Genomic DNA, 27,405 nt, shown 5'->3' with positions numbered 1-27,405 from the left:
TTGAGAGTCCGCCTGCCGATGCAGGGGACGCGGGTTCATGCCCCGGTCCGGGAAGATCCCACATGCCGCAGAGCGGCTGGGCCCGTGAGCCATGGCCACTGAGCCTGCGCGTCCGGAGCCTGTGCTCTGCAACGGGAGGGGCCACAACAGTGAGAGGCCCGCGTATCGCAAAAAAAAAAAAAAAAAAGGAGAGGGGATTAAGAGTTAGGAAATAAAGAAGCACCTTCATACACACACACACACACACACACACACACGCATGCACACGGCAGAGAACAGCTGAGCCAGGAGGAGCTGAAGAAAACAGCTTTTTATTTGTTACTATAAGAACCAATTACAGAATCCGAGGTTAAAAAAACAGACAAAAGGTCTTTATTTCTGAGAACTGGCGTACAAAAGGCAGAGGGGACAAGGGGAGGGAAGGAAAGAGCGAGCATAGGCTGGGGTTATGGGACCTCAAACTCCAATTAGGAAAGTCCGGACACCGGACAGGAAGAGAAACCCTCAATTAGAAAAAAAAAAAAAAAGACTTGGCAGTCATGGCAGTGCACGCCCCCCCTCCCCCAACCAGATACCACCACCTGATATCTGTTTACTCTTCCCCTCCCCCATCCCCTTTCACAAAGGGAGGCAAAATTTTTAAAAAATTTAAAAACCCTCCCCCCAAAACTGTCCAAGACAACTGTGGGTCCTACCCCCCAAAACAGGCTAGGTTCCCACAATGGGCCAGTTCCTGCAGTCTGCCCTCCACCACCAGGCACAGAGAAGCACTGGAAGGGGACAAGCCTCCAAGTGCTAACACCAGAGGGCGTCCAACCCCTCCAAGGACACGCTCACTTGCTCCCTCCCTCCTTCACTCCTCATTCCCTTTGATACTAAAGGGAAGGGAGGCTAGGTGCCCTGTGCACCCACCCTCTAGCTTTCAGCCCACCTCCCTTCCCCACAGACGCTCAATCTTCCAGGACAATGGGCTCACTGGTGCTGGCAGGATGTGAGGATGGAGGAAGAGGGACTGGGGGCCGCACTGCAATCAGTGGTGGCTTCACCTTCAGGGGCAAGTTGGGCCGGCGGGCAGCTCGCCGCATTTCCAGGTGGGTCAGAGCCTTCCGCAGGGCTCTGGCCAAGAAGAGAAGGGGGCAATAAAAAAGGCAAAGACGTTCAAGATGAAACCCCACATTCCACTACAATTCCACCTTCCAGCCCATTCCTTCCTAACATCCCCACCCTGCACCCAGTCTTCGTGGAGCTGGTCTTGCTCAGATACTCCTTCCTATTTCCTTTCCCATATCCACCAATCTAGGTTGTCAACCTCTCAGCCCCTCCCATGGACGGCTCCCTACCTGGTATCTTTTGTGGCCACAAACACCACAGGATTGGGTGCATCAGCTGGGTTTAGTTTCTGACGCTTGGCTGCTGGCTGTGAGCTTGAGCGAATCCCTGAGGCCAGAGGCCTTCCATTGGCGGAGAAGGGGACTCCTGCCATCTGGAAAAGGATGGGGCAGCACAATGAGAGAGGGGACTCTCAGACACCTATCAGATATAAAAGCCCACCCAACCCAACTCGGCCCACTCCAGTCTGTCAACTCACAGTCTCATAGGCCCGTTTCACCATGATGCCCCCCAGTCCCCGGTTCTGGGTCAGCTGGTTTCTGTTGATTGGTGTCTTGGTACCCCGAGGTGTTTTTGGTTTCAGAGGTGCCTGCGCCACTGTCAGGGAAAAAAAAGAAAGGAAACCTTAGAGGACGTTCACACTTCCTCTTCTGTATGCATCCCCAAAAGCAGTGACGGGGGAGGGGTCTGGAGAGTAATCACCAGTATTTCAAAAGTCACACATGAGTATGATCTTATCAATCAGTATACAGTTATACTGGATAGCATGTGAAAAGTAACATTTTTAACCTACAAAAGTACAGTCTGTTAGACTAAACCTCTTTGGACTCAGTGGGAAAGAAAAAAGCAGGGGAAGAGAAGGATCTTGATGATAAAAGGACCGGGAGCCGGACACCACCCTAAAGGTTCCCCATCCTATACCCACCCTTACCCAGATCTTTGACAATAGTTGCCAGGGGGAGCCGCACCAAAGGGTGAATCTTCAGTGGAGTCTTGGCGGCCTTAGGGAGTCGAATGGAGCCTGGAGAACAAAGATGAACGCTTTTGAAGGGGCTTCACTATTCAGGCCTCCTCTGGGGCCAGGAACCATGCCTAACCTCGTAACAAATCCTTGTGGCCTACTATCCCTACTACTGTCCTTAAACACCCAGAGAAACACTGGTCTCTGGCCAGAGCAACCCCGAACCTGCCACCAGCCCCAGCACTCCTGCCCTTACACTCTGCCTTGATGGCATTGGCATTGATGGGGGCATAAGGTCGTCGGGCAGCCCTCCTCGGTTGTAACAGGTCCCTGCACATGCGTCTGGCAAGACGGGTCAGCTTCGTGGTCTGCAGCAGGAATGTTTGCCTGTTCTTAGCCAGCAGCTTGGCCCGGTTGGCGCTGGTCGTATAGGGGGAGAGACTTTGGGCTTCGGGTCTGGATAAATGACCCCTCGAGTGTGGCTCCTGGAAGAAGGACATAGGAAAAGGGGAGAACACAGTCAGTCACCGAGGCTCCCTTCTTCCATTCTTGATGGAGGGTCTTTTATTCCTGCCTGATCTCTTTGCTGCCATCCTGACCTGCCTGGCTCCCCAACCACTGTCCAGTACCACCCCACCCCCACCCCAGTCAAGCCATCACCTTACTGGAGCTGGGTGTTCTGGCCTTCGCTTAAAGCTCACATCAATTAGCTTACTGCTCTCCCCAACCTGTCCCTCATCGTCCATCCTTACTGTGGTGCCCCGAGCAGCCCCCTCAAGCTGGGTTGGGGTCTTCAGTCCCCCGTACTTCTTCCAGTAGATCCAACAGGAAGCACAGAGGCGGCACTGCATGTTGGGTGGGCCCCAGGCATACCACTGGGCAGACTGTGTGGCTGCAGGAGCATGGAGAGGAGGGAATGGTCCGGAGGCTACCTGAGCCTCTCAGGTTGCTGGGCCAGAGCAAACGCCCGGCTCACCCCCGGCATCCCTATCCCTTCCTGGAACTCACTGTGGCAACTCTCACAAGTCAGGCCCTTCTGGAATCCAGCCCCATTCATGCCAGGTTTTGAGCCCACAGAGATGATCTGGTTAGGGTTTGGTTTGGTGCTAATGGAGGAGAAACCAGGAACTGGTCAAGGAAAAGAATCCACTTCCACTTTGTCTCTGTAATTTGACCGCGTCTCCGGCCCACCCCGCAACCACTTAGGAAAGCACAGGTTAGGGGCTGAGAAGGGAAACATGCCTGTCTCCCCTATCCATCGCACTTACTAGGTGGGGATGTAGACTTGTTTTAGTTTGCTGTCTGCTTCAGCAGCTTTCAATCTTTTCTGCAGGAAGGAGAAAAAGTAAAAAGGATCAGAGCATCTCAGCAGGGAGGATGTCACCAACTTCAAAGGCAGAGGTGAACAGGAGGCCTCCGGTCCAGCCTCCCCAGCCCAGACCTCACCTGCTGAATGTATCGGTCTGTGGTTTTCCACATGTAATAAAATTGAACTATGCTGGCCAGTGACTTCCAGGGTAGCTGAGGAGACACAAGGAAGAAGGATGAGCTGCTATCTGGCCCCTGGTCCTGGTTCCCTCACCTGTCACCTCTTCCACCTCTCCTCCTAGTCCCATCTACTTACAAAGTCCTGGCGAATATCATTGAAATCCTTCCCGTACTTCTCCAGGGCCTCCTCAAATAGCATGGCCTCTGAGGCTGACCATTCCTCCATCTCATCCCGACACAGCACCGGGCCCCCCTGGGGCACCAGGGTCGACATGGCCTTAGCCAGGTCGTAGCCGTTCCTTTGCAATGTATCCATGGCGTGAAACTACAGGAAAGGTGGGAAACAATGCTGATGACCTGAAACCCTCAGCACCACTCCTCTGTTGCTCTTTAAATACTCCCACTCCCTCAGAGATACCCTCCTCCCTGCAGAGTCCCAAGGCTCTGCAGGTCCCCACAAAGCCCAGCCTACCCAACTACCCACCAACTTCTTGCTCACCAGGGTGATATCTCGGGAAGCGGCGGCTGCACTCATGTGCAAGCTTGGCTGCCGAATGGAGCTGCTGCAATCTAGGGCTCTTGCGAAGGTCCCCACAGCTCTAAGGGAGAGAGTGAGAAGTCAGGGAAAGAAGAAAGCGTGAGTGGGCTGAGGAACCAAGCCAGATGAGAAAAAAGGACAACGCCCAGGCCAAAAATAAATAAAGTCCATCTCTACGAACATGAATCAGAACTATGTCCACACCACCCCCAGCCCATCTGCCCCATCCACCCACCCCTCACCGGGCCACCACGAGAAACTGATCAATCTGCCGGTCTGTGAGAGGGTTGTCTGGATCCCAGACTTTCATCTCCATCTTCTGTTGGTTCCGATTATCAGATTCTCCTGGGGAATGGGGAAATGGTATCATCGGGGAGGATAATAGATGTCTTGACAAAGTAACACCTCGTCTCCTCCTTGGATTCTGTCAGCCACCTCAACTCTCAGACTTCTCTTCCCAATGTGCCCATTTGCCCCTTTCCGGTTCCTAAGGTCCCATTCTGCTACGTTCACAACACAGAGCCATGCAGACTGTGCACCACACAACGCCAGGGCACACCATTCAGAGACTCTGATGTTACACAACCCCGTAGCCATAATACAGTGTCTCCTGCTGCATACCCTCTGCCAGGCGATCTGGGATCTCAGCTTGGTATTTGCAACCAACTCGAATCTCCCCCTGATCAGCTAGAAGTGTCTTCTGCACAGGGTCAAACACCAGTGAGTAAAAAAAGCAGTCCTGGAGATGGAAAGAGAGAAGGTAAGCAGGGCAGCAGTCCTCATAGGCAGGGGGCAGTGGGGTGTATCCAGAGTTCCCAAGACAGGCAGCCTGTCAACCTGTACCTCATCCCAGTCAGACTTTCTTCTTGCTTTTCAGGGCAATACCTACTTCCCTCCCTCTTCTCCCGACACCTCTTTCTCACCTCCTTTTCCAGGTACTGGCTCAAGATATCTGTCTCATTCAAGAGGGTCACACTGCATTTCCCCCTACAGGAGAGAGGTCAGAAAACCCTGGGTGAGTTCCTCATTTCCTCTGTACAGCAGCTCCAATACACTAGTCCCTCCTTTCCACCTTCTAAATAAGTGCACGCAGGCCACAGTGGCCCTGATTGTCCTATACCTTATGTGGGTGGCTGGTAACGATTCGAATTGCCGAGAAAGAAAAAGCTCCCGGTGCTTCAGTTGATGTCGCTGCTGTTCCGACACCCCTGGCTGCTTTGATTCCTCCTCAAACTCCCCTGGGAGATTTAGGAGGAAGACGCCGAGTCAGAAACTAATTCAGAAAGACGCCACCTTAGAAGCTCTAACCCAGGGAAAATATTTCCTGTCTCACTTGTTTTTCTCACATTCCCTAGGTACCTGCCTCTCACACCACCAGCTTTCCCTCTTAGCTTCCCCACCCCCACCCCCCTTACAGATACTCCCAACTCTCCATCACTCTTTAGGGAAGAGCTGCTGAGAGTACAAAGACTGCCACAGAAATACATCACAGACCCAGGTGCCACTGCTCAGACACCACTCATACAGCACAAATCTGCTCACATGAGACCCAGCCAGAATATCCCACCTGTCTCTTGCTAAACTAGCCTGGGGTCCATAAATCCAAATTAAATAAATAAGTAAAAGCACCACACAGGAGTGTGTTTACCAGTTCCTCTTTGCAAATTTCAGGAGACTTTGCTCTTAAATGTCACAAGCGACCCTAACTATCCCTTGTTTTCTACTTGGCTAACAATCGTTTGTTTGTGGGGCTTTCAAGGACAGTACCTCTCAAGCCAGTGCCAACACCTTCCTCCCCAAGGAGCTGCAACTTGCCCTGAAACCTTGGTGGAAAGGGTTAACTTGGCTGGGTGCCAACCAAACAGGGAGGGGGCAAAAGAGCCACAGGCCCAGGCTCATTGGTGCATTGTTCCCAACCTCAGGGAGAAAGGGGGGTGTGCGGTAGGCTCCACCCCCCTCGCCTGTGTGCTCCGGAAACCCTGCCCTAAGGCAAGGGGGACCACACCCCCCACACCCTTTCTGATTGGACAAGGCCAAGGTCAGCCCCTGCCAGATGGGACTGGAAACCCCAGAGGGCCGGAGAATTTGGTAGGCCCAGGTCCTCATTAACCCCTTCATGTCCAAGGCCCAAAAAAGCCTAAAATGAGAAAAATAATTTAGGAAAAACAAGAGGAAGGGAAAAGAAAGCCAAAAAAGAAAAAGAAACTAAGGGAAACAGAAAAATATGTATCTGAAAAGATGATGAAAGCATAAAGAGACGTAGGATAGGGCAAAAAGAAAAGAGAAAGATGTAAAATGGAGTAAAGGGGAAGCCAGGATAGGTGAGAAAGAGGAAAAGTGCAAGAAAACTCCTGGCTTCCTATTTATTCCCTCCCACCCATGTATCCTTACCACCTCATGACCACAAAAAAAAAAAAAAACTAAAACCTGCTTCCCTGTTACACAGGCTTCTAAGTACGATCTCTTCCTCTTCACCTGACCTTCACAGTCACCACCCATTGTCCCAACATAACCAAAACTGTCCCCCAAGAGTCCTCCTTCTCTAAAGCTCCTCCTCATCCCCTATTGAAATACTATCATCTCGTAAATACACGCTCACACACAAGCCAAATTCTGGCTTTCCTTATCATGGCCTCTCCACCCTGCTTCCAACCCAACGTGTAAAAACAGGCCTCCCTCTGCAGACCAGGCATTTACCACCCCCAAACTCACACCCCTGCCTTGGGCATGCTACCAAGAGAAACACCTGCAGAGACATGCGCGGGCTTCAGATCATGGGCAGGGGGAGACGGGGGTGGGGGGGGGCCGGGGGGGGGGTACAAAGACACTTACTGGCATTACTATCAGCCAGGCTGTTGAGGCTACTAGAAATGTCCCTTCGCCGGAAAAGGCACACAACCTTTGCCTCCACGTTTCCATTTGCAGTCTAAGGAGAGAAAAAAGGGTGGTGAAAAGTAGTCATTTGAAAGTGGAAATGCATAAAGAGACTAACAACAGTGAACAAGTCTAAAGGATGTAAGAAAAGCCCAAGAAATTATGAATCAAGAGATTTACATTTAAGGACAGACTTCCAAATCCCTTTCCTTGGCCCCCAAGAAACAGAATAGCAAAGTTCCCACTAAGCTCTCAGTAGCCTTTCCTGAATGTGTGGAATGAATGAATAAATGAATGAATGAATATGAATGGGTACTTGGGATAGGGTTTGTGTTCTCTCTCTCTCTCTTTCTCTCTCTCATTCACCTGAAGTTAGAGACCTCAGAAGAAAGAGGAGGTTGCGGGGGGCGGGGGGGGGGTGGTGGCGGGACTCTGCTCCACTCACCTTGTTGAGCTCTTCAATCCTTCTAACCAGGTAAGGATTGCTGGAGGAGTTCTCAAAATAGACGTAATCTGTAGGAGGGGGTGGGGAAGAACCGGCAAGATCAGAGGAGTAGATGGGAGAGCCGAGCACCAGGGTGGGAGGAGCGAAAGCAGGCCCGAGTAGACCAAAAGGAGATAAGGGTCGAGGTAGAGAGGACGCTGAAATGTGGAAGTGGAGAAACTAACAGAAAATAAGAGAAGGATGCCCCACCTTCCACCCCTTATCACTTAGTTCTAAAGTCAGATCCTTCACTCAAAAGCGAGCCTTCAGGAGGAGACAAGAAGCAGGGGGTTCCCCAGCAGTCCCCACCACTCAGCGACGTAGTTGCATCCCAGTCTGGGCCAAGCGACTAATTGTTCGCTCCTGCGCAGGGCCCCCACCTTTGCGAACCGAGGCGCACAATAACGCCTGGGAAGAGGAAACCTCCCAACGGCTCCCCCGCAGGTGGCAAAGCGGTCGCCCCGGCCCTCCGCGCCCCCTGCCTGCCCTGTCAATTCCTTCAGAACCACTTTCCCAAGCCCACTCCGCGACACCGGCGACCCCAGACTCAGCCCCGCGAGTGCCGTCGGGCCGCCCGAAGCCTCTCCGGGAGTCTCGGTGCTCAGCCGAGTCGCGATCCCCGCGCCCTCCCTCCCCGAGCTCCCGGTTCCGGTTCCGGTCCGCGTTCTGGACCATGCCGCCCCAAACGCGGCTCCCCGCGCCACCGGGTGCCAAGCCTCTCCGATCCTGGCCCCCAGCCTCTCCCGCCCCGGGCCCCGCAGCCCCTACGCCCGGTACTTACCCCCCACTCGGTACATGTTGGCCGCCATGGCCGTTCCCGCCGCCGCCTCCGGCCGCACAAAGGGGTCCGGGAGGCTCACTGGGGCAGGGCTCGAAGCGAAGCCCGGAGCGCGGGGCTGCTGCTTCACAGAAGTCTCAGTCGGGCCCGCGCAGCCGGCACCTCCGCCGCCTCAGCCGTCGCGGTTCATCCCGGCCCGCGCTGTCGTCGCCGCCTCTACCGCCTCTAGCCCGGGACGCCGAGGCCGGCGCCGGCCCGCTCGGCTTCTTCCGGAAGGAGCTCGGCTCCCGCCGGACCGGAGCCAGGCTGCTGCTCCCCCCGCGCTCGCCGAGCCCCGCCAGACGTTGGACTCGGAGGGCCGCCGCGAAGGCTTGCCCTGCCCGCCTCGGGGTTCGCCTCCTTCCGGAACACCTTCGGCGGATCCGCAGAACAAGGCCCAGCGCTCGGCTCCGGTCGGAGAACGAGACCTCAAAGCTCGGCTACTTCCGGAAGAAGTTCGGCTCCCCCCGGCCAACCGCGGCCCGGCGCTCGGTTATTTCCGTTGCGGCTCGGCCCCTCCCCCGAGGGCGGGGAGAGGAGTTGGGCTTAACTCTTTCCTCGCCGGAGTGCTGCAGCTCCGCATGCGGCCGCGAAAGACTCGAAGCGCCTTTGCGCTTCTCGGAGTTATTTGCAAGCGGCTTTGCCCGTTATTTGCATGAAAGGTCTACGCTCCCTCACCCTTTCCGCATTCCCCTTTTCCTTCCTCCCCATCCCCACAAAGGCCCTAGGCGCCCAGCCGCGCCCCACAAAAAGACCGGGAGGCGACTTTGCTTTTGGTTTATTGCCCCTCAGCAGGCAGCGGGAGTCAGGGCCCCGGCTGGGGCTGCCCGGCTCAGCCAGCGGGTCTATACAGTGTGTGCAGGGGTGCCGTTCGCCCCCTCCAGGGAAATGCGCTTTTGGGAATGTCTCGAAGTCGAGGACAGGGTCGGCCCCGGTAATGGGGAATTTGGGTGGGGCGGGGCCACGCTGCAGGGCCTGTGGGTCCCGTAGGACAGCGGTCAGACGTCGAGAGAGGAGGCGGGGGACAGGGAGGGGGTTCGAGAGGGCGTTGCAGGCGCCGGCCCCGCGCCCCCAGGGCCCAGCACTCGCCACTGGAAGATGCTGGCGTCCTTGCCGCCCAGCGAGACGAGGTGCGAGTCGTCGTGCGTGAACCGGACGCTGGTCACGTGGCTGCCGTGACCACCGTACACGAGGCTCGGCGCCTGGTCAGGAAGGAAGGTCGAGCTACAGCGGCCGCGGAGCCCTGGGACCCCTACCGCCCGGCCCCGGAGGCCCCCGGAGGCCTTACCTTGGCGCGGGCGCACGGGTACTGGAAGAGGTGCACTTTGCAGAAGTCGTCGGCCACAGCCACCACGCGCTCGTTGTGGGAGCGGCACAGGGAGTTGATGTCGGTTCCATCCGAGCCGTCAGGCCACACGCCTAGCACAGGGGCCAGCCTCAGCCCAGCCTCCCGGCCGCCACCCACGGTCCAGAGCGGCACCATTTCCGGCGCTCGGGCCGCCCACCGGCCGCGCGTTCCAGGAAATCCTTCCCGGTCCCGAGGGCCGGCCGAAGGGGCCTCCTGGGCTGGCTTTGCCAGTTTGTTGACGCCCAGCCCTCTACACCTGTCCAGCATTGCGAGCCCGGGACGGGCTGCACCTTGTCCCCGCACCTCTCCCACAGGGTTCCGCGGCCCTGGGCCCCTGCTCACCGTAGACATGGAAGCCCAGCACGCAGGTGTAGGTGGCCCACTCCCGGTCTCGGCTCTCATAACGATTCCTCAGCAGCTTACAGCCTCCAGCCACGTCCCCTGGGGAGAGGGAGCCCACCCAGCTCAGCTCTCACCCTGCCCTCAGTGGGGAAGATGCCATGGAAGGGTTGGAAAGACTGGCTTGAGGCAGTGGCACGTGATCTGGTCAGGGTGGTAGCCCTCAGCCCAGGGCAACACCCAGCCCCAAGTGCTTCCTGAGTTCTCAGCTGAAGTTCTCCTGTTTCTCATCAGTTCCTCCTCCCTTGATAATCAATCCCTCCACACCTGTCCTGAGAAACTTTTCCAAAACAATCTTTTCTTGGTGCATTTTTCAACTCCCCCAAGGCCTTGTGGGAACAAGACATGGTGCAAAACTGTGTGTGTGGTTTTTTTGTCCAAATGACAACATTCCTCCTATGTGTATAATTCTGACTCCACTTCAAACCCATCTCCACCTCCCTGTCTGACTGCCCCTCCACCTGGAGTTCCCCCACATCTTCTCCTTCATCCCCTCCCAACCAGGAGCCCCCTCACATAAATAAAACCCACCCCTATTACCCTCTCCCCATGCCCTCCCCTACTGTCACTCACAGTAAAGGATCTCATAGTCCCCAGAATTGGACATGATGAAGTTCCCATCCTTGGACCAGTCAAGGTGAGTGATGAAGCTGGAGTGACCCTGGGAGCAAGGGTCAAGAGACTAACAATGTAGCCACCATTTCCCATCCCCTCACCCTCCTAAAGTACATTAGTTTACCTGCTATGGCAATGCCCCGCCCTCCACCCCAGCTTCCTCACCACACAGCGGCCAAAGCGGCTGGACTTGGCACCATCACTGGAAACGCTATAGATGTAGATCATGTTGTCATGGGAACCGATGGCCAGGTACAACCCATCTACAAAGACAGTCACTCAGAGAGGGAAGGGCCAGGGATGAGTCTAGGTTCCGGGGTGGGGGTGGCTCCCACCTGGGCTGTACCGGACCACTGAGAGCTGCTCATTGCCATCAGTGATGTCGGACACGATCTCTCTGGTCTCTGTGTCCAAAACTAGCCACCTAGAAGGGAGGGGGGTGGAAAGCAGGTGTGAGGATACCTGTCCTGAGCAGGGTAGGGGTTGGCAAGTCAGAGAGCCTCAGAGGCACCAAAAGAAAGGCTGTGATGTAGACAAAGAGGTTATCTATCATTGCGGTCTTATGCTGGGAAGTGGGAAGGGGCTATGGGCAGATAAAAGCTGAGGGGCTCCTGATGCCGTCTGAAAGGGAGAACAGGGGCCCAACTACCAGGGCCTTGTGGAGTCTGTTAAGCTTGTCACTTCCCTGTGTTAGTCTCCCCTATGCCCCTCCCATCCCCGCTGCTTCTCTAGCCTGAGCTGCCACCTCCTCCACTCCCAGGCTTGCTTGGAGGGGAGAATGGATGGGGGAGGGTGTGATGACAGCTGCCATAGGAGAGCAGGGGAGACCCTGGCTGCAGGGAAAAGCACTGAGAAGAGGGAGGGTGCAGTTGGGGCTCCTGAGCAGGCAGCGATCACACTCCTCCACCCCCGCCATTACCAGAAACCCTTCCCATACCTCCTGCTTTCCCCTCCCAGGAGTCCTGGCTCCCTCTCACCTCCCTGTGTTCAGTCCTACGGCCACAACTGCCCCACTGGGGTGGAAGTCAGCACAGAGACCAGTCTCCTGGGAGGGGGGAAAGGTGAATTCAAGAAGATGCCTTTCTAGTGAGGGAACTAAGATGGATACCTTGTCATCTTGATAACAATGTCAAAGCCCCCTCCTCTCAAGGATGAGAGGGACAGGAAACCTGGGATGGAGGCAGGGTATCACTGGAGCCTAAGCAGAGGTGCTACTCAAAACACTTAACAACCAGAAGTGACACCCCACAGCTGTGCTGGAGATTAACCGTCAGTTGCTGGATCAAGAGGACGTCTAAGGGCTGGGGGGAGGGCAGTGCTCAGGGGGCACTGGAGGCATCAGTACAGAAGAGTATTTTAGCAGCCAGTACAGCCACACCAGTACAAACGGGCTGCCTCTAGGAGCAAAAGGGAAGGGAGTGTTGGGGAAGGAGTGGTGGCCACAGGAGTCATGGTGGGCGTGACACTGAGGATCCGGGGACACAGAGCTCTACCTTGAGGTCGATGCTCCAGGCCAGCGCATGGCCCTCCCCATCCCACAGGCAGAGCTGCCGGTCATGGCCACAGGTGAGGAAACGGTTCTGGAAGGGATGTGTGCAGAGCCCCCAGAGCTCATCCGTGTGACCCTGTGGCAGAGCGTGTGCTGTCACCTCTGCCCCTCCCCAACAGCCCTTCCCTTCCTGCTCGCTCGAACCCTTGGCGCCCCCCCCCAACCTGGATTACAGGGGAGAAGCCCTGGTCCAGATCTCCCCTCAGCAATGCGTTCTTCGTGGTTCCCACCAGCAGCTCAGAGCCAAGCCCCTCTGCAATGGCCCGCACGGCCCCAAAGTGTTCAGGAATCTGCAGAGTGGTAGCAGAGAGTCAGGGGCCCGCTGACCATTCCTCTTCCCTCTCCTTCCCTTGACCCCAGCCCAGCCCTCACCTCAGCTTCCTGGAGGGCCACCAACCCAGGCCCCCACTGGACCAGCCGGCGGTCCCGCCCACCACCACTCAGCACGGTCCCGTCCCGCCGGAGACACAGGGCAAAGATAGAACCCTCGTGAGCGTGCGCCTGGGCCACAATCCCGTAGGTCTCTGTTGGCAAAGTCCGGGGTGGGTCATGCGTTTGGGGTGCAGGGAAGCAGGGAACAGGAGCAGCCGAGGCCGTCACAATAGAGCAATAACCACCAGGGGCTGAGTGCCTAGCCTGGTCCTCGGCTTCTCCCCAGTTTACAGACTGGACAACCAAGGCTCCGAGAAGTGAGGTAACTTCCTAAGGGCCAGGCAACTAGGGGCGAAACTGGGATTTGAACCCAGGATCTGGCACACTCCAAAGCCCCAGCCCTCTCTGCCATGCTGCCCCCTGCCCTCCTAGACTAGCCCCCCAGAGGGCCCCACCCTCGGACAGAGCACGATCAATTCTCAAGGGCAAAGGATGGGAAATCCTCTCCTCTGTTTTCACAGACCGTCTGGGGAACTAGCCTTCCCAGATGCCACCCCCAATCACATACCTTTGGCCCCGCCCCTGCCTGGGGTCCTGGAATCTGAGAGGCTCCGCCCCCAGGTGAGAATGTTCCCCTCGGAGTCCCCTGTGAGAATGTCTCCGTCCGGAAGGAGCACAAAGCAGGGGATAAACTTGGGTTTCTTGTATTTCTGGGGGCCAGGTGAGCAGAGAGCAGAGGTCAAAGACGCTACAAGTCTCGGGACAGCTGGGAGTTGGGTAGCGTCAGGGTCTACAGTACTCAGACCAATACTTCCATCGCCACTCTGCCCTCCCCCACCACCCTGCACCCATCCACACCTCACCCCAAAGACACCCTGTTTCCTGGTGAGGGTCCCGTTCCCAGGAACCCCTGCTCCACCACTCCAGTTCCAGAAGTGGACGTGGGATTTCCCGCTGGTGACAATGCAGCTGCTGTCGCGAGGGTTGAAGCCAACGGCCAGGACTGAGTCATTTGTGCTCTGAAGGGAAGATACTAGATTCAACCACCCCCAGCCCTGTGCACCTTCATTCTACCAGACTCTCTTCAACTGGCATCCTGACAACTGGTCTGCAGAAGCCCAGGACCCTCAGGACAACCCTTCCTCCAAGGCCCTGGTCCCCTAAGAGCACTACTGCCAGTCACTCACTAGTGCCTAACACGGTGTCCCTCACGAGGTCAGAACCTCCACGGTCCCCACTTCACAGCCTCAGAGAAGCTAGGAGGCTTGCTCCAGGGGACCAGGCCAGAAAGGAGGTACACGTACGGGGAAGTCTGGAGCTCTCTGCACTCCACCACTCCCAGCACCTCAACCTCAGTGCCCCACCAGGCCACCTGGACACCTCACCTTGATCTCAGCCAGCTTCGTTCCCCGGCTGCAGTCCCACACAGACAGCATGTGCTCATTGGAATCATCCACCACACAGAGGAAAGCACCCAGATCCTGAAGATGGGGGACACATCAGAGGGGCCGAGTAAGGCCTGGAGGTCCCAGGATTCGTGGTCCAAATTAGGCCAGGGGTGCCATGACAGGCTGAGAGAGCAGAAGAAGGGGCCACACTGTCTCTTAGGAGAACCGGCTGGGTGGGGCTTAGGAAGGCCAGGACTTCTGAGGCTTCCTGGTGAAGTACAAGGAGGGGGTTCCCGGACAGGGAAGATGGGGGCCTCGAGGCGCCGGGGCCAGCTCACCGCAACTGAAAAGGCCAGGGCCCCCACACCCCGCTCGAAGGCCCCCAGTCCGATCTCCTGCAGCTTCAGCAGCGTCTCTGAGTCCCAGACATGAACCACAGGCTGCAGGGGCTGGTGGGGGAGAAGGGGTCAGGGGTGTGAAGGACAGCTGGGCTGGAATTTCACCCTGTCTGCCTGGCGTTTGACTGTGGCCTTACCTTTCCATCCTTATCCACTCCGGCTGTCTGTCCTGAGGCTACACGCACACCATCAGGGTGAACAGCCAGGCTAAGTGGGGGAGGAGACACTCTAGGGAAGGGGGTCGGTGGTCTCTCAAGACCACCCAGGCCACTCTCCTCTCCTGTTCCTCCACACCCACCCAGACCCTCTTCCTGCCAAGCCCACCATCCCCATGCCTAGAGCTGCCCACTCCCAAGCCCTAGGACCCTCACCATCGAACGCAGTCCGTGTGCCCCCGGTAATGTCTCTGGCCACCACCTCCAGGGCCCCCTGGGCCTCCCCCAGGCCGGTACAGCACCACCACACAGGCGATAAAGTAGACCACCTCCCCAGAGCGCAGCACAAACAGATTAGAGCGGGAGTCACGACCCCGGTACCCGTAACTGGAGTGGGGATCATGGTCAAGGAAAGGGTCAGATCAAGGGCACCACGAGGAAAAGGAGAGGAAGACAGAGCTCTGGCTATAGCAGCGCCGCTGGCAGAGGATGGAAGTGGAGGATTCAGAGGTCTCACTCTCCTTGCAGACCCAGGAGGTGCAAGGGATGGGGACATTCCAGGATGGGAAGGGTGGTTGCCATGGGACTGGAAGGGGCAGGATACACCCAGTCAAGGCTGAGGGTCTCCGGGGGTGGGCCGCTGGGCAGCTCCTCGAGGCTGCGGATGCCAGACGGGATGTACATGGTAATGGGGCGGCCGCGAAGGAACATCTTCACTGAGATGCCTTCTACAGAAAAAAGAAGGGGGTGTCAATCACCACCCTGTAGCTTCCCTTCCAGGAAAGCCAGAGCAGAACTCAACCCGCCATACCTCACAGGTCCCCCAAAATAGCTCCTGGGGCTGCAGCCCAAACCCTAACCCCATCATCCAAGTTCTTCCGGAGCCCTCTATACATACCTAAATTATAATTGCCCCTCCGAGATCCAGGACCCCCAGGGCTGGAGAGGGGGTCTTTTCCCCCACGGCTGTTGCAAAGGAAGAAAAGCACAGGGATTGGGGTCAGGTCCCAAGACACAGTTGTGGAGGGGCAGGACGTAAGAAAGGAGGTTACCCTAGAGATGACAGTCATCTCTGCAGACTTTCAGTTTGCATCGTGAGCATTCAGGGCTCGGGTGGGGACTTTTAGCTCCATTTAAGGCATGAGAAGACTGAGGCTAAAGAGGCTGAGTAAGCCTGTAAGAGGCAGGGTGGGGTGACACTTTCCTCCAGACCACCAGGCCTCTGGCTATTAACCGCTTCATTTTCCCATCTGTAAAATGGGCCTTTAGTGAATCCAGAATGTACATCAGCCCTGCCTTTCAGGGATCTGAGAGGTAAGCAAGAATAGTCCTTATCTCTCAAGGGGAAAGTGACAGGTGAATTCCAGAGATCGCTGTCCTTAGATAATAAGGTGACCATCTCTCTTCAAAGAATAAAAGAGAGGCCAAGGATAGGGCTAGAATGAACACTCAGGTGTCCTGGGGCCTGTACACACTCTGAGACAACTATGCTCAGCCACTAGGATTTCTCCTTGCTCTCTAGAAGTAAAGCTTGGTACGCTGAGGTGTGGGAGAAGGCTGAGACTCTGAGGACCGTCACCATGAAAATCATGGGTGCTTTTGGAAAACCCTCTTGGAATCTTGGAAGGTATGTTGTGATATAGTGGAAACGGCAGGGGAACTGGAGTCAAGAAGAGTTGGGTCGGAATCCTGGCTCTAGCTGTGTGACCCCAGACAAATGACTTACCCTCTCTGAGCCTGCTTCTTCACCTGGACAATGATCAGCATGAGACCACCTACCCCCCAAGGATGTCATGGGGACTGAATGAGATGGAGGAGGTCGAGGGTTTAGCACAGTGCCGGGTACACAGCAGGCACCCCAGAAGTGCTTGTTCCTTTCTTCCTGTTGGGCAATGAGGTCCCCCCACCCCACCCAGGGAAGTGAGGTGAGGGATGTGAAAAGTCAAGAACCTGAGCCTGGGGTGGGGCGGGCGCGGGGGAGGGGAGCCTCACCCACCTCTCTGTGCTCCCTGACCGCAACAACAGGTTGGCCGAGGAAGCTGCCTTCCGGGAAAGTTTCTGGCGAGGCCGCTCTGAGGGGGACGAGGAGGAGGAAGAATTTCTCCGGGGCCTGGTCGGACGGAGCACAGTGAGCAGGTGAAAGTCATTCCCTCGGATTGTGCTCCCCACTCCTCCCTCCCCTCCCAGCCTCTGCCGCAGGACACTCACGTGTCAGTACGCTGTGGGGGCTGCACCAGCCTGAGGAGCCCTGGGGGGCCGGGTGAGCCAGTGCCACTGCTGCTGCTGCCCCCTCCTTCGGACTGGGTCCCACCGGGCTCTTCACCGCCCCCATGCGGGGCCGCGGGCCCGTTGATCAGGCCAGGGGGGCCAGGTGATGACTCCGTCTCCACCTCTGTCTCTGTCTGGGTGCCTCGGCTCACCGAGGAGGGGCTGCGTGCGGGTGGCAGTCCCGGGGGAGCTGCAGGGCTGCTGGGGAGCCAGTGCATCAGCCCGATGCCCCTGGGGGAGGCCCCAGCAAGGGGGAGGAAGAAGGTTTGACAACATGCATACCTGTCCCTTGTAGGGCCTGGTGTGCCAGGGTCCTGCAGGGAGGTGGGAGGCGCCTGCAGCCGCAGCAAGCGAAGAGCCTCTGCCAAGGCTGCCTTTACCAGCTCCATCTCCTTCTCCTGCACCTGAAGCCGCCGGCTCAAGGACTGCAGGGCCTCCTGAGCAGGGCCCTCACCTGGGAAAGGGGCAAGAAGCAGTCAGAATGTACCCACCACCTGGGGAAAGGCTTGAGGGGATTCTCTCTGCCCCCAGCTGTGCATTTGTCCAATAGGACCTGCACCCTTCGAGCAGCTCCAGGCTTGGATGCGCTCCCAGAGGGGAGGAGACGGGTGGTAAAGGATCAAGGGCCTCCTTGTGGCAGGGCAGGCGAGGAACCTGGCAAAGCTCCCTTCCTGCTGCCGTCCCAGCCTCCGCAAAGACAGGGAGTACCATGGAGTGCCCAGGGGGAAAATATGGAGTACTGGCGAGGAACGTGGGAACCACAGGCTGAAGCGCAGTGCTGGTGAGGGACGACAGGGCCCAGCCCAGAGCAAGCTCAGGTCTCCAGAGAAGGCAGAGAAACTCAGAGGGAGCACCCGGAGAAAAGTGGGGGGGACACAACTGTACAGTCATCCTGAGGACTCAGAGAAGCAGAAGACATCTAGAGTGACAGGAGAGGGTATGAGTGGAGAGAAGAGTCATAGCGAAGGTCCCAGGGTAACAGTGGGGGTCCGAAGTAAAAAGACCCAAAATCCCAGGAAAAGAGGCCCAGAGTAACACAGGAGGTAAGGAAATTTTCGAGGGGCCCAGAGTAACACGGGAGGTAGGATGACGTTGGGGAAGTCCGAAATGACAGTTGGAGGACCCAAGTAACTAGGGAGAGCGACCTGAGGAACAGTGGAGGATGCTCAGAGCCCCCGGAGCCGAGGAGCACGCGGGGACGTCCCGAACAGCCGTCGGGCAATGGCAGCGCCCGACCGGCCGGCGCTCCGGGAAGGGGCACGCCGCCCGCCCCGCCCCGTACTCACCGGGCCCCCCGGCCCCGTCCATCCGGCCCCCGGCTTGCTCCGAGCGGCGGCGGCGGAGGAGGAGGCGTCTAAGCCGCGGGGGCCATGGCCAGAGAGAGGGGAAGGGGAAGCACCCCGGGGCGCGCGCGCAAGGGAGCCGAGCCACCCCCCGGGGGCGCTGTCGGGCGCGGGGAAAGGGCCTGGAGGGGGCGCTGTGGGGCGGGGGCCGCAGGCTCCGGGGCCCGCCGGGGCCTCGGACTCTCCCGGGACCGCTCTCGGCTCCCGGGGGTGGGGTGGCGGGGCCGTCCTGGGCCCCAGCGCCGCAGCACAAACAGGCGCCGGACGCGAAGCCGCCAGGAAGCGCGGGAGGGGGGGGGGCGGGACGAGGGGGGGGGGCCGGGCCGCCTGGTAACCCCTCCCTGTCCGGGCCTCGCAGCTCGCTTCGGGGGCGGGGCCAACCCGCTGACCCCCGGCCCCCTCCGGCCACCGCCCTCCGGGCCCTTCCGGGATCCTGGCCCTCGGACTCCCTGGGGACCTGGGAAGGAGCGCGGGCCGTGAGGTCTCCCGACCCCAGCCCCTAGCCTGTCGAGGCAGAACCGACCAGCCCCTCCCCACTTCCGCGAAGGGACAGGGGCGGGGTCACGAAATAGGCCTTTTGCCCGGGGGCGGGGCTTTTCCTAAGGGGCAAGGCCAAGGCATCCCGAATTGGGACTGGCAGGGGACAGGGCAGAGGGTTATTAAGGCTGTGGCGGGAGGATGCCCAGGGTATTGGGGTCAGGGTGGCATTAGCCCAGCTCAAGCCAGGCTGGGCTGACGCAGCATCCTGCCGCGGCCAACCCCTGTCCCTGACAGCCCTGCTGTCCCTTGGGCAGAGATGGGAGATGGCGCCGGTGCTGCCCCTGGTGCTGCCCCTCCAGCCCCGCATCCGTCTGGCGCAGGGCCTCTGGCTCCTCTCCTGGCTGCTGGCGGTGGTCGGTGGCCTCACCCTCCTCTGTAGCGGGCACCTCCTGGTCCAGCTGTGGCACCTTGGCACCTTCTTGGCTCCCTCCTGCCCGGTCGCTGCCCTGCCCCAGGTTGCCTTGGCAGCCAGTGCAGTGGCTCTGGGCACAGGACTGGTGGGTTCAGGAGCCAGCAGGGCCAGTCTGGATGCAGCTCAATACCCTCCCTGGCGAGGGGTCCTGGGCCCGCTGCTGGTGGCTGGCACAGCTGGTGGCGGGGGGCTCCTGGTTCTTGCCCTGGGGCTCGCCCTGGCTTTACCTGGGACTCTGGACACAGGACTGGAGGAGGGCCTGGGGACTGCCTTGGCTAACTACAAGGACACAGAGGTTCCCGGACGCTGTCAAGCCAAACGGCTGTTGGATGAGCTGCAGCTGAGGCACCACTGCTGCGGGCGCCATGGGTACAAGGATTGGTTTGGGATCCAGTGGGTCAGCAACCGTTACCTGGATCCCAATGACCAGGACGTGGTTGAGTGAGTGATTTGCTTCTCCTCCTCCCTCTTCCTTCTTCTCCTCCTCTTCCTCCTTCCTTGAAACCCCACCTCACCCAGACAGGCAATGAGTAGAGTCTAGTGACTGAGAGAATGGAGCACAGCTCTGCCATGTTTTAGCTGTGTGACCCAGGGCATGTTACCAAACTGCTCTGGGCCCATTTGCTTGTCTGTAAACTGGAGATGATAGAAGTCCCACCTTACAGGGTTGTCGTAAGGATAAACGAATTATGTATGCATGCCTGGCACATAGTAAAGCAGTCAGTAAATGTCTCACTCATCTTTTCCCTTCTCAACTCCTGTGCCCTGCAGCTTCTCCCCCAGGCCTCTATCTCCAGACATCCTAACACCCCTGCCCCTCCCTTTGCAGCCGGATCCAGAGCAATGTGGAAGGCCTATATCTGATTGATGGGGTCCCTTTCTCCTGCTGTAACCCCCACTCACCCAGACCTTGCCTGCAAAGCCAGCTCTCAGACCCCCACGCCCACCCCCTCTTTGATCCCCGACAGCCCAACCTAAACCTCTGGGCCCAAGGATGCCATGAGGTGCTGCTGGGGCACCTGCAGGGGCTGGCGAGCACACTGGGCAACATGCTGGCTGTTACCTTCCTGCTGCAGGTGAGTCAGCAAAGTGTCTGAGGCCTCCTCTGGGCCTCCTCACCGCCTCCAACCCAGGGGCCCCTGGAACTGCTGTGACCCTCATTGACCTCTTGCCCCTTGCTTTCCCCACAGACCCTGGTACTCTTGGGCCTGCGGTACCTGCAAACGGCACTGGAGGGGCTCGGAGGAGTCATCGATGGGGAGGGAGAGGCCCAGGGCTATCTCTTTCCTGCTGGGCTGAAAGACATGCTGAAAACAGCATGGCTACAGGGAGGGGTGGCCCGCAGGCCAGCACCTGAGGAGGCCCCACCAGAAGAGGAACCTCCCAAGGAGGGTCTACCTGAGGCCTAGTGGCCTGGAGCTTGGGGTGGGGATGAGGGGTGGGGAGAAGGGGAGAGATGGACAAGACTGGAAACCTCACAACTCCTTATAGGCTCCAGGTGGGGGAGGAGGGATCTCTGGGATTAGAGGGTTAAGGATAGTCAGTGAGCTGGACTGGGGTAGGAGAGAAAACCAGGTGTCCTAGGGCCTAGCCCATGGCCAGAACCACCAGGGAAGAACAGAAAAAAAACCAGGGTGGTGGGAAAGTGACATGGGAAGGGCTGGAGGCTGCTTCTGGTGCACAGACTCAATAAAGCTTTTGGACTGAAGCCACTGATCTTTCTCTTCAAGGGGGTGGGGGCCCTGAGAGAACTGATTTCCGTCTGATGGAGAAGCCAGAACTCCAGGGTTTTGACCTGGTAAGGATCAAATGCAAGAACCTGACATGGGAAGTGAAGGAAAACAGAAGCCCCTCCAGGTTGAGAGTTTTTATTCTGGAGGTTGGGGCGGGGGGGGCGGGCGGTCAGCATGCTCAGGTGGGGAGGGCCCAGCCCAGCTCCTCCAGCCCCCCAGTGCATGCCCAGCCCCAATAAGTTACCCAGTCACTCAGCCGCCCGCCCGCCGGAGACTCTCTGTTTTCTGCTCCGCCCCAGACGGGGCCCATCTGGCTCAACACAAGGGCCGCTTGTCCCTAGCCTGTGGGCAGTGCCACAAGGCAAGCTGGGGGAGGGGAGAAGCAGCTGGGCCACGCCCTGGGGTTGAAGGGGCAGAAGGGCCGCCCCTGGCTCTGAGGGCTCAGGACTTGGAAAACCACATCCTGGGCAGGCCAGGGATCCAGTCCCACAGATCTGTGTCTGATGAGGTGGTGGGCAGTGGAGGGCCGCCATCACACCTCGACAGCTGGGTCTGAGCCTCGGCCCTGCCGCTGCAGCTGCTCCTCCTGCTTCGTCTTGGGCTTCTCTGTCCGCGTATGCCACACCAGGACCTGTCCCGAGAGCTTTCAGTTAGGGCTGGGCCCAGCCACAGCCAAGCCGCTGGGGCACGCAGTGTAGAATGGATTCTCCAACCCCCTCGACACACACTGGGTTGGCTGCCAAGTATGAAGGGTGGGTGGGGGGAGGCTTTAGTGCCTCTAAAATGGGGCTTAATCCCTTACCCTCTCTGTGTCACACGGGTGCCAGGAGACAGAGTGGCAGGAAGACCACTTTCCTTCCCTGCCTCCCAGCTTCCCCTTCAGGAGAGCAAGCAAGGTTGAATCTGAGCCCTGGAGGGTCTCTCCTGGTTCAAACACCCATCCTTGATCCTACTCCCCAGGGCCTCATTCCACTTCTCCCATCACCCGTCCATCCCACAGTCAGATTTCTGTGCCCACCTCCATCCCCTTACCCGAGTGCAGTTGGCAGCCCGCGGCTCCAGGTCCTTGGGATCTACAAGGTGGCTCAGGAGGCTGCTCTCCAGGTGGCCCCGAGGAGCAGTAGCATCAAACCGGGCATTGGGTTTCGCCAACAGCAGGGGCAGGGAGACAGCAAATCCCGCCATATCCACTGGGAAGGGCCTATTGGGCTCCCATGCCGTGTGGAAGCCCACAACCCGGCCGTCCTGTACGCGAGGGCCCTCGAATCGCAGGCCGCCCACCAGCCCCACTGGCCACACTGAGACTCCACGGGTCCAGCGCATCTAACAGAAGTCAGGAAAGAAGAAACAGACAGGAGGTGGCCCAGAGGAATGGGAGCAGAGGGAAGGACCACTTGAGTCACTCTGCCCCACCGCTCCCCACTCCTCACCTAGGGAAAAAGATGAAGCGGGCCCCACCTGGCCTGTTTCCCCAGCCCCATCTCAGTGCTCACCTCCTCAAAGAGTTCCCGGCTGTAGGTGTTGTCGTCATCAGCAAAGTACACGACTCCCCGGGTGCCTGGTGGGGGTGGATCCTTCTCTCCCGCCACAGCACCCCCTCTGCTCCGGAGCCAGTCCAGGGCCCTGTTCCGTTGCTCAACACCTCGGGGCCGAACCCAGCCTGGCTCGCCCTCCCGGAGTCGCTGGGCCTTGGGGGTGAGGACCGCCAGGTGTGTGAAGAGGAGGCCAGAGGCAGCCAGCAGCCCCGAGACCAACGGGGTGGGGCCCTCAGCATCCTCTACCAGCAGCCAGTGCAGCCGGGGCACCAGGCTTAGGGTCTGGGACAGCCGCACCAGCTCCGCCTTCTGCACCAGCCTGCAGGGGGAAAGATGCAGGAGGGAAAGGGGTAGGCACAATTTGCCCACTCCAGAGGGTACATATGGCTTCTCCTGGGCCACTCCTAGCACCGCCCACCCCCCACTCCCCCACCCCCACCCCCCGTGACCTTTCCCCGACCAGCACCCAAATGCCCTGTTCTTTTCTTTGTCTTGTTTTGTTTTTTGACCCAGCCACTCAGCTTGCAGGATCTTAGTTCCCTGACCAGGGATGGAACCCATGCCCACTGCAGTGGAAGCGCTGAGTCCTAACCACTGGACCGCCAGGGCATTGATTCACCTGCCCTGTTCTTAATGTCCATGTCTGTCACTCACCTCAACCCCAGGGCTCTGACTATAAATTAAGGGCACAGTCTTTGAAATCAGATCTGGGTTTGAACGCCAGTTTTGTAACTTATTAGGTGAGATATCTGGGGAAATGGCTCCATCTCCCCAAGGCTCAGTTTCCTTTAAATAACTTTAAAATAACAGTACTTTACAACAATGTTGTTTTAAAGATTAAATAAGATCATGACTTTTTAGAATACCAGTAGGACCATGTTCTTTGCCGCCTATGCTTGGATTTCCAGGTAGGAGAGTTTAGAGGAGCCCTTTGGCTCATTCCTCTTCAGGGGACGAAGATTTATCCGAGTTTAGACAAGAAACTGGGAAGGTAGGGGCGCAGTCTCTTGCAGGCTTCTTTACCCTTCAGATGGGCCTGCCCGCCCCAGGCTTGATGGTGTGTGTAGGGAGGTGGAGAGGGTCTAGAGATGCCCTGGCGTAGGTGGGTCAGCCATCTGATTCCAGGCAGATGTCAGCAAGCCCTTTTGGCTACAGATTCAAAACCACATTTCCCAGTTGGTTTGTGTCACCAATAACGCTACGTTTTATTAAAAAAAAAAACAAAAGGGGTACACTTAGCACAGCGCGGGGCAGAGAGTAAACACATGGCAAATAATAGCTGGTGTAACTATTTCTAGACCCCCGTGTGACTGCAGGGCCAAGTCCTTTTCTGCTTCCATGTAGTCAAGGGCTTCCCAAACCTTCTCACCAAAGGCTCCCTAAGGAGAGAGCGTGAACTCGCTGGCAAGTTCAGAATTTCTTTGCAACTTTATTGTTCTATCTTAAAGCTTCTCAGGAATATTGTATTCTACTTCACGGCACATCCCTGTCTATTTTAATAGAAAAGCATTTTCCCACAAATCTTTGAGTGATGATGTGGTTCATTTAGCCTGTCATCTGGCATGCCTTAGCTTGAGGAACATCCCCTGGCCCAGCGCCTCCCGAAACTCATCATCGAGCCCAGCCTCTTGGTCCATGCAGATGTTGGGTGCATCACAGCCCATACCTGGCATAGGTGGGGGTAACAACATAGATAGTAGGCAGAGCCTCAGGTTCAGGGGGCTGGGCGGGGGCAGGGGGTGGACGACGGAGATCGGCTTGCAGCTGGGAAATCCTCAGATCCTTCTGCCGAAGCTGCTCTGCTGCTGCCCGCAGGGGAGAGAGGCAGTCACATGGCTGGCCTGGTCCCAGGAAGCAGGGATGGGGGCAGAGAACCACAGTATGTTCAGCATCCCAAAGGGCCATAACCTTCTGTTCAACTAGCCAGTGCAGGGCTCTCTTTACAACTTCTCTAACAGCTTTTCTATGCCTTGGGTGGTGGGGAGCTCACTGCCTCAATTAGCAGCCCCTCTCCGACTTTACCAATTCCATCCATTACAGTTTTCATCTGGCTATTGAGCTGATTACCTGCCTCCATCCTTTCTACCTGCTGGTCCTAGTTCTGCCTTCTGGAACCATAAAGAACAAGTTGATCTCCTAAAACAGGACAGTCTTTCAAATACCTGAGGATCATGCAGTGGCCCAGTCTCTAAATCCCTGCATAAGAGGCAGGGTTCAATCTGTTCCACTGGCTGTGTGACCAAAGACTCATTAAATTCATTGATTCCATCATTGGATAAGTATTTATTGAATGCTCCTCCTGGGAGGCACTGCCTTAGGTGCCCGGGATGCAGCTTAGGAAACCAAACAGACATGGTCCCTGCCCTCATGGAGGTTTCAGTTTAGTGGAGGAGCTGGACACTAAGCAAAGAAACAAATTAATAAAATTATTAGAAACCGTGGTAAGGGCCATGAAGGAAACAAATAGGATAGAGACTTAAAGAGAATCCAGATTGAGAAGAGGTACTTTAGCTAAGGTGGTCAAGGAAGGCCTGTGAGGCGGTGACATGTGAGCTGAAACCTGAAGGATGAGAGAGGGAGCTGGGAAAGAGCCGGGAGAAGAGCACCACAGGCAGCGGGGACAGGTTAAGTGCTTGGAAGCAATGAGTGTGGGGTTTTCAAGAAACTGTCATGAAGCCAGTGTGGCCGGAGCAGAGCGAGCGAGAGGGTTAGGAAATGGGGTTAGAGAGGCAGACCAAGGCAGGATCATGCGGGGCCTTGCAGGCTCTGGGAAGGAGTCTGATTTCACCCGAGGTGCGGCGGGCAGCCGCGGTGCGTTCTAGAGAGGGGAGTGCGCCCGGCGGCCGCAGAGGGCTGTAGAAGGGCCGAGCCGGATGAATGGGGTCTGCGCGGGGGTTCATCCCCAGGGCGGGACGCTCGGCGACGGGTGCCCGAGGGCCGACCCGCCGCGCCCCCGCCCCGCCCCGCTCACCGAGCTGCACCAGCGCGTAGAGGAGGCCGGCGATCGACACCAGGAAGTAGGCGAGGAACACGTTCTTCAGCTTCAGCTTCATGGCCGCGCCACCGCCGGCGCCTGGGCAGGCGGGGTCCTGCAGGCACGAAGTTCCCCGCCCCCAGCCCGCCAGCCTGCAAGCCCCGCCCCTGAAGCGGCCCCGCCCCTTGACCCGCCCTCCTCACCCTCCTCTCGACCTGCTCCCAGGAGCTGGAGCTGGCAGTAAACGTCGCGGCCCACTTCCGGTCAGTCTGCACACTCCCTCCCTCCGGGTTAATTTCCGCTCCCACCGCCTAGTTCTGGGAACCACGGTAGTGGGTGACGTCATATCCGGCGTATCAAGCGCGCGCGGCCGGCGGTCAAAAGCCAGGTAGGGTACTTGGGAGTGGCTTTGGGACCCTCCCCTTGATCTCTAGTCCCTCTGCGCAGATTTTCTCCTTATAGTCATTCATTCATCCATCAGTCACTGCAGGTAGTTAACAGTACCTCAATACATACTTGTTACATGAATGAGTGAAATCTAGGGCCTATCATGTGCCAAGCCTGTGCCCTGGGTGTCTCATACAATCCTCACTATGATCCTCTGATTATAATTTTAATACAATTTAGGATATTATGACTCTAAAAATTGATGTTGCAGAATTTTGATATTTAACAAGATACTCTTGGCAAAAATGCAAAAAATACATAGTAATCTAATAAATTAAACCAAAAAATAGTAAAGGGGTATTTTTGATATTTCATTAATTAATCAACCTCTCATATTCTAATATTTCTTGGAATTTTTTTTTTTTTTTGAATTTCTAGTATGACTTGGAATCAGGTCCCTTTCTGGGATGGAGTTTATATCCATAGTGTTTTTCCAGCACATCTGGCAGTAGTTCAGGAGCAAACTGCTCTTCTTCAGGGTTGTCACAGTATCTTGGTCCACTTTTGTGTGAGAGATAGGTATTGTCCCCATTTTACAGATAAGTAACTAAAATTGTGCCAAATCATGTAATTCCCATCGTACAATTTTCTATGTCCCTTCTAGATACCTGACTCCAGGAGCTGTACTGTCTCCTCTGACCCACACTGAAACAGGTGACAGAAGGGGTGGGGGTAAAAATGTCAAGGCAATGAGCTATCTCCCAGGGAATTAACTGGAAATTTCTCTTTTTAAAATAAATTTATTTATTTGTTTACTTTTGGCTGCACTGGGTCTTCGTTGCTGCTCGTAGGCTTTCTCTACTTGCGGCCAGCGGGGGCTACTCTTCATTGCGGCGCGTGGGCTTCTCATTGCAGTGGCTTCTCTCATTGTGGAGCATGGGCTCTAGGCACGCGGGCTTCAGTAGTTGTGGCATGTGGGCTGAGCAGTTGTGGCTCAAAGGCTCTAGAGTGCAGGCTCAGTAGTTGTGGCTCACGGGCTTAGTTGCTCCGCGGCATGTGGGATCTTCCCGGACCAGGGCTCGAACCCATATCCCCTGCATTGGCAGGCGGATTCTTAATCACTGCACCACCCAGGAAGCCCCTGGAAATATTTCTTGAGCTGAGGAATTCCAGAAACACATCCCCTAACTCCTCACAGGCATAAACCATCCTGAGCAGTAATTTTTCCAAACAAACCAACCTAGTTTCTTGTTAAAATAATCTCTAACACTTGTGGTCAGTCTGCAAAATGGAGGAAGCTATTTCCTGTCACTAAAACAATGGGAAACTTTAAAAAATGCTGCTAGCTAAAGAGAAGCAGTCTTTAGTATGAGAACATCTGACATATAGCTATTTCTATTCAAGAGGGACCCCATTAGCTCTGGTCACCACTATTAACTAGGCCTACTAAAATCTGATGACCTTGCTGGGCTCCTCTATGAAAATACTGGCATCAGGGGCTTCCCTGTGACGCAGTGGTTAAGAATCCGCCTGCCAGTGGCTTCCCTGGTGGTGCAGTGGTTGAGAGTCCGCCTGCCGATGCAGGGGACACGGGTTCGTGCCCCGGTCCAGGAAGATCTCACGTGCCGCGGAGTGGCTGGGCCCGTGAGCCATGGCCGCCGAGCCTGCGCGTCTGGAGCCTGTGCTCCACAACGGGAGAGGCCACAACAGTGACAGG

At 57.0% G+C, this 27,405-nt stretch overlaps 4 protein-coding genes across 13 annotated transcripts; 1 reads left to right on the top strand and 3 right to left on the bottom strand.

Moving 5' to 3' along the window:
* Positions 1–295: 295 nt before the first annotated feature.
* On the bottom strand, positions 296–8,659 carry MTA2 (metastasis associated 1 family member 2). 2 transcript variants are annotated; one of them, XM_022591766.3, is made up of 18 exons: positions 8,237–8,654; positions 7,417–7,484; positions 6,930–7,023; positions 5,218–5,335; positions 5,021–5,084; positions 4,719–4,836; positions 4,340–4,442; positions 4,059–4,158; positions 3,696–3,884; positions 3,518–3,592; positions 3,340–3,398; positions 3,080–3,177; positions 2,824–2,963; positions 2,328–2,556; positions 2,042–2,131; positions 1,589–1,707; positions 1,341–1,483; positions 296–1,116 (listed from the first exon to the last, which is right to left on the bottom strand). In XM_022591766.3, the coding sequence occupies exons 1-18, from the start codon at positions 8,262–8,264 to the stop codon at positions 951–953; spliced, it is 2,001 nt and encodes a 666-aa protein (XP_022447474.1). In that variant the 5' UTR covers positions 8,265–8,654; the 3' UTR covers positions 296–950. The 2 variants fall into 2 exon arrangements, with proteins under 2 accessions (XP_022447474.1, XP_089770799.1); XM_089914673.1 differs by lacking the exon at positions 2,042–2,131 and having other exon boundaries at positions 8,237–8,659.
* A 494-nt stretch (positions 8,660–9,153) lies between these two features.
* EML3 (EMAP like 3) lies at positions 9,154–18,395 on the bottom strand. Of its 4 annotated transcripts, none has more exons than XM_022591760.3 (22): positions 18,051–18,395; positions 17,047–17,218; positions 16,705–16,965; positions 16,493–16,606; positions 15,395–15,462; positions 15,101–15,224; positions 14,713–14,883; positions 14,479–14,548; positions 14,282–14,392; positions 13,941–14,036; positions 13,419–13,574; positions 13,124–13,265; positions 12,556–12,707; positions 12,357–12,473; positions 12,128–12,259; positions 11,612–11,679; positions 10,970–11,058; positions 10,800–10,897; positions 10,593–10,680; positions 9,963–10,061; positions 9,561–9,691; positions 9,154–9,474 (listed from the first exon to the last, which is right to left on the bottom strand). In XM_022591760.3, the coding sequence occupies exons 1-22, from the start codon at positions 18,070–18,072 to the stop codon at positions 9,271–9,273; spliced, it is 2,685 nt and encodes an 894-aa protein (XP_022447468.1). In that variant the 5' UTR covers positions 18,073–18,395; the 3' UTR covers positions 9,154–9,270. The 4 variants fall into 4 exon arrangements, with proteins under 4 accessions (XP_022447468.1, XP_022447466.1, XP_022447467.1 ...); XM_022591758.3 differs by having other exon boundaries at positions 12,348–12,473; positions 18,051–18,394; XM_022591759.3 differs by having other exon boundaries at positions 12,348–12,473; positions 16,705–16,962; positions 18,051–18,394.
* Positions 18,396–18,436: 41 nt separating this feature from the next.
* ROM1 (retinal outer segment membrane protein 1) lies at positions 18,437–20,790 on the top strand. Its single transcript, XM_022591768.3, has 3 exons — positions 18,437–19,500; positions 19,889–20,135; positions 20,250–20,790. The coding sequence occupies exons 1-3, from the start codon at positions 18,911–18,913 to the stop codon at positions 20,466–20,468; spliced, it is 1,056 nt and encodes a 351-aa protein (XP_022447476.2). The 5' UTR covers positions 18,437–18,910; the 3' UTR covers positions 20,469–20,790.
* A 123-nt stretch (positions 20,791–20,913) lies between these two features.
* Positions 20,914–25,463, bottom strand: B3GAT3 (beta-1,3-glucuronyltransferase 3). 6 transcript variants are annotated; one of them, XM_022591769.3, is made up of 5 exons: positions 25,299–25,463; positions 23,994–24,168; positions 22,286–22,646; positions 21,825–22,115; positions 20,914–21,423 (listed from the first exon to the last, which is right to left on the bottom strand). In XM_022591769.3, the coding sequence occupies exons 1-5, from the start codon at positions 25,378–25,380 to the stop codon at positions 21,325–21,327; spliced, it is 1,008 nt and encodes a 335-aa protein (XP_022447477.1). In that variant the 5' UTR covers positions 25,381–25,463; the 3' UTR covers positions 20,914–21,324. The 6 variants fall into 6 exon arrangements, with proteins under 6 accessions (XP_022447477.1, XP_089770818.1, XP_089770817.1 ...); XM_089914692.1 differs by having other exon boundaries at positions 23,994–24,129; XM_089914691.1 differs by having other exon boundaries at positions 23,994–24,727; positions 25,299–25,406.
* Positions 25,464–27,405: the final 1,942 nt, after the last annotated feature.

This window comes from Delphinapterus leucas, chromosome 7 (assembly GCF_059928025.1).
Source record: "Delphinapterus leucas isolate spDelLeu-1000000601 "Yukka" chromosome 7, BTC_Dleu_Yukka2, whole genome shotgun sequence".
NCBI lineage: Eukaryota > Metazoa > Chordata > Mammalia > Artiodactyla > Monodontidae > Delphinapterus > Delphinapterus leucas.
This window is presented reverse-complemented; position numbering and strand designations above follow the sequence as displayed.

Coding starts and splice junctions, on each gene's coding strand:
- MTA2 (XM_022591766.3), bottom strand. CDS start 8,264: ATGGCGGCCAACATGTACCGAGTGGGGG. Junction 4,159..4,339: donor CAGTTTCTCGTGGTGGCCCG/GTGAGGGGTGGG, acceptor TCTCTCCCTTAG/AGCTGTGGGGACCTTCGCAA. Junction 3,178..3,339: donor CAAGTCTACATCCCCACCTA/GTAAGTGCGATG, acceptor CTCCTCCATTAG/CACCAAACCAAACCCTAACC.
- EML3 (XM_022591758.3), bottom strand. CDS start 18,072: ATGGACGGGGCCGGGGGGCCCG. Junction 12,708..13,123: donor AGGCAGGGGCGGGGCCAAAG/GTATGTGATTGG, acceptor CTTTGCCAACAG/AGACCTACGGGATTGTGGCC. Junction 11,059..11,611: donor GTAGGACTGAACACAGGGAG/GTGAGAGGGAGC, acceptor CCTCCCTTCTAG/GTGGCTAGTTTTGGACACAG.
- ROM1 (XM_022591768.3), top strand. CDS start 18,911: ATGGCGCCGGTGCTGCCCCTGGTGCTGCCCCTCCAGCCCCGCATCCGT. Junction 19,501..19,888: donor AATGACCAGGACGTGGTTGA/GTGAGTGATTTG, acceptor CTCCCTTTGCAG/CCGGATCCAGAGCAATGTGG. Junction 20,136..20,249: donor CTGTTACCTTCCTGCTGCAG/GTGAGTCAGCAA, acceptor CTTTCCCCACAG/ACCCTGGTACTCTTGGGCCT.
- B3GAT3 (XM_022591769.3), bottom strand. CDS start 25,380: ATGAAGCTGAAGCTGAAGAACGTGTTCCTCGCCTACTTCCTGGTGTCG. Junction 22,647..23,993: donor GTTACCCCCACCTATGCCAG/GTATGGGCTGTG, acceptor TTCCCCCTGCAG/GCTGGTGCAGAAGGCGGAGC. Junction 21,424..21,824: donor GGGCTGCCAACTGCACTCGG/GTAAGGGGATGG, acceptor CTCTCGGGACAG/GTCCTGGTGTGGCATACGCG.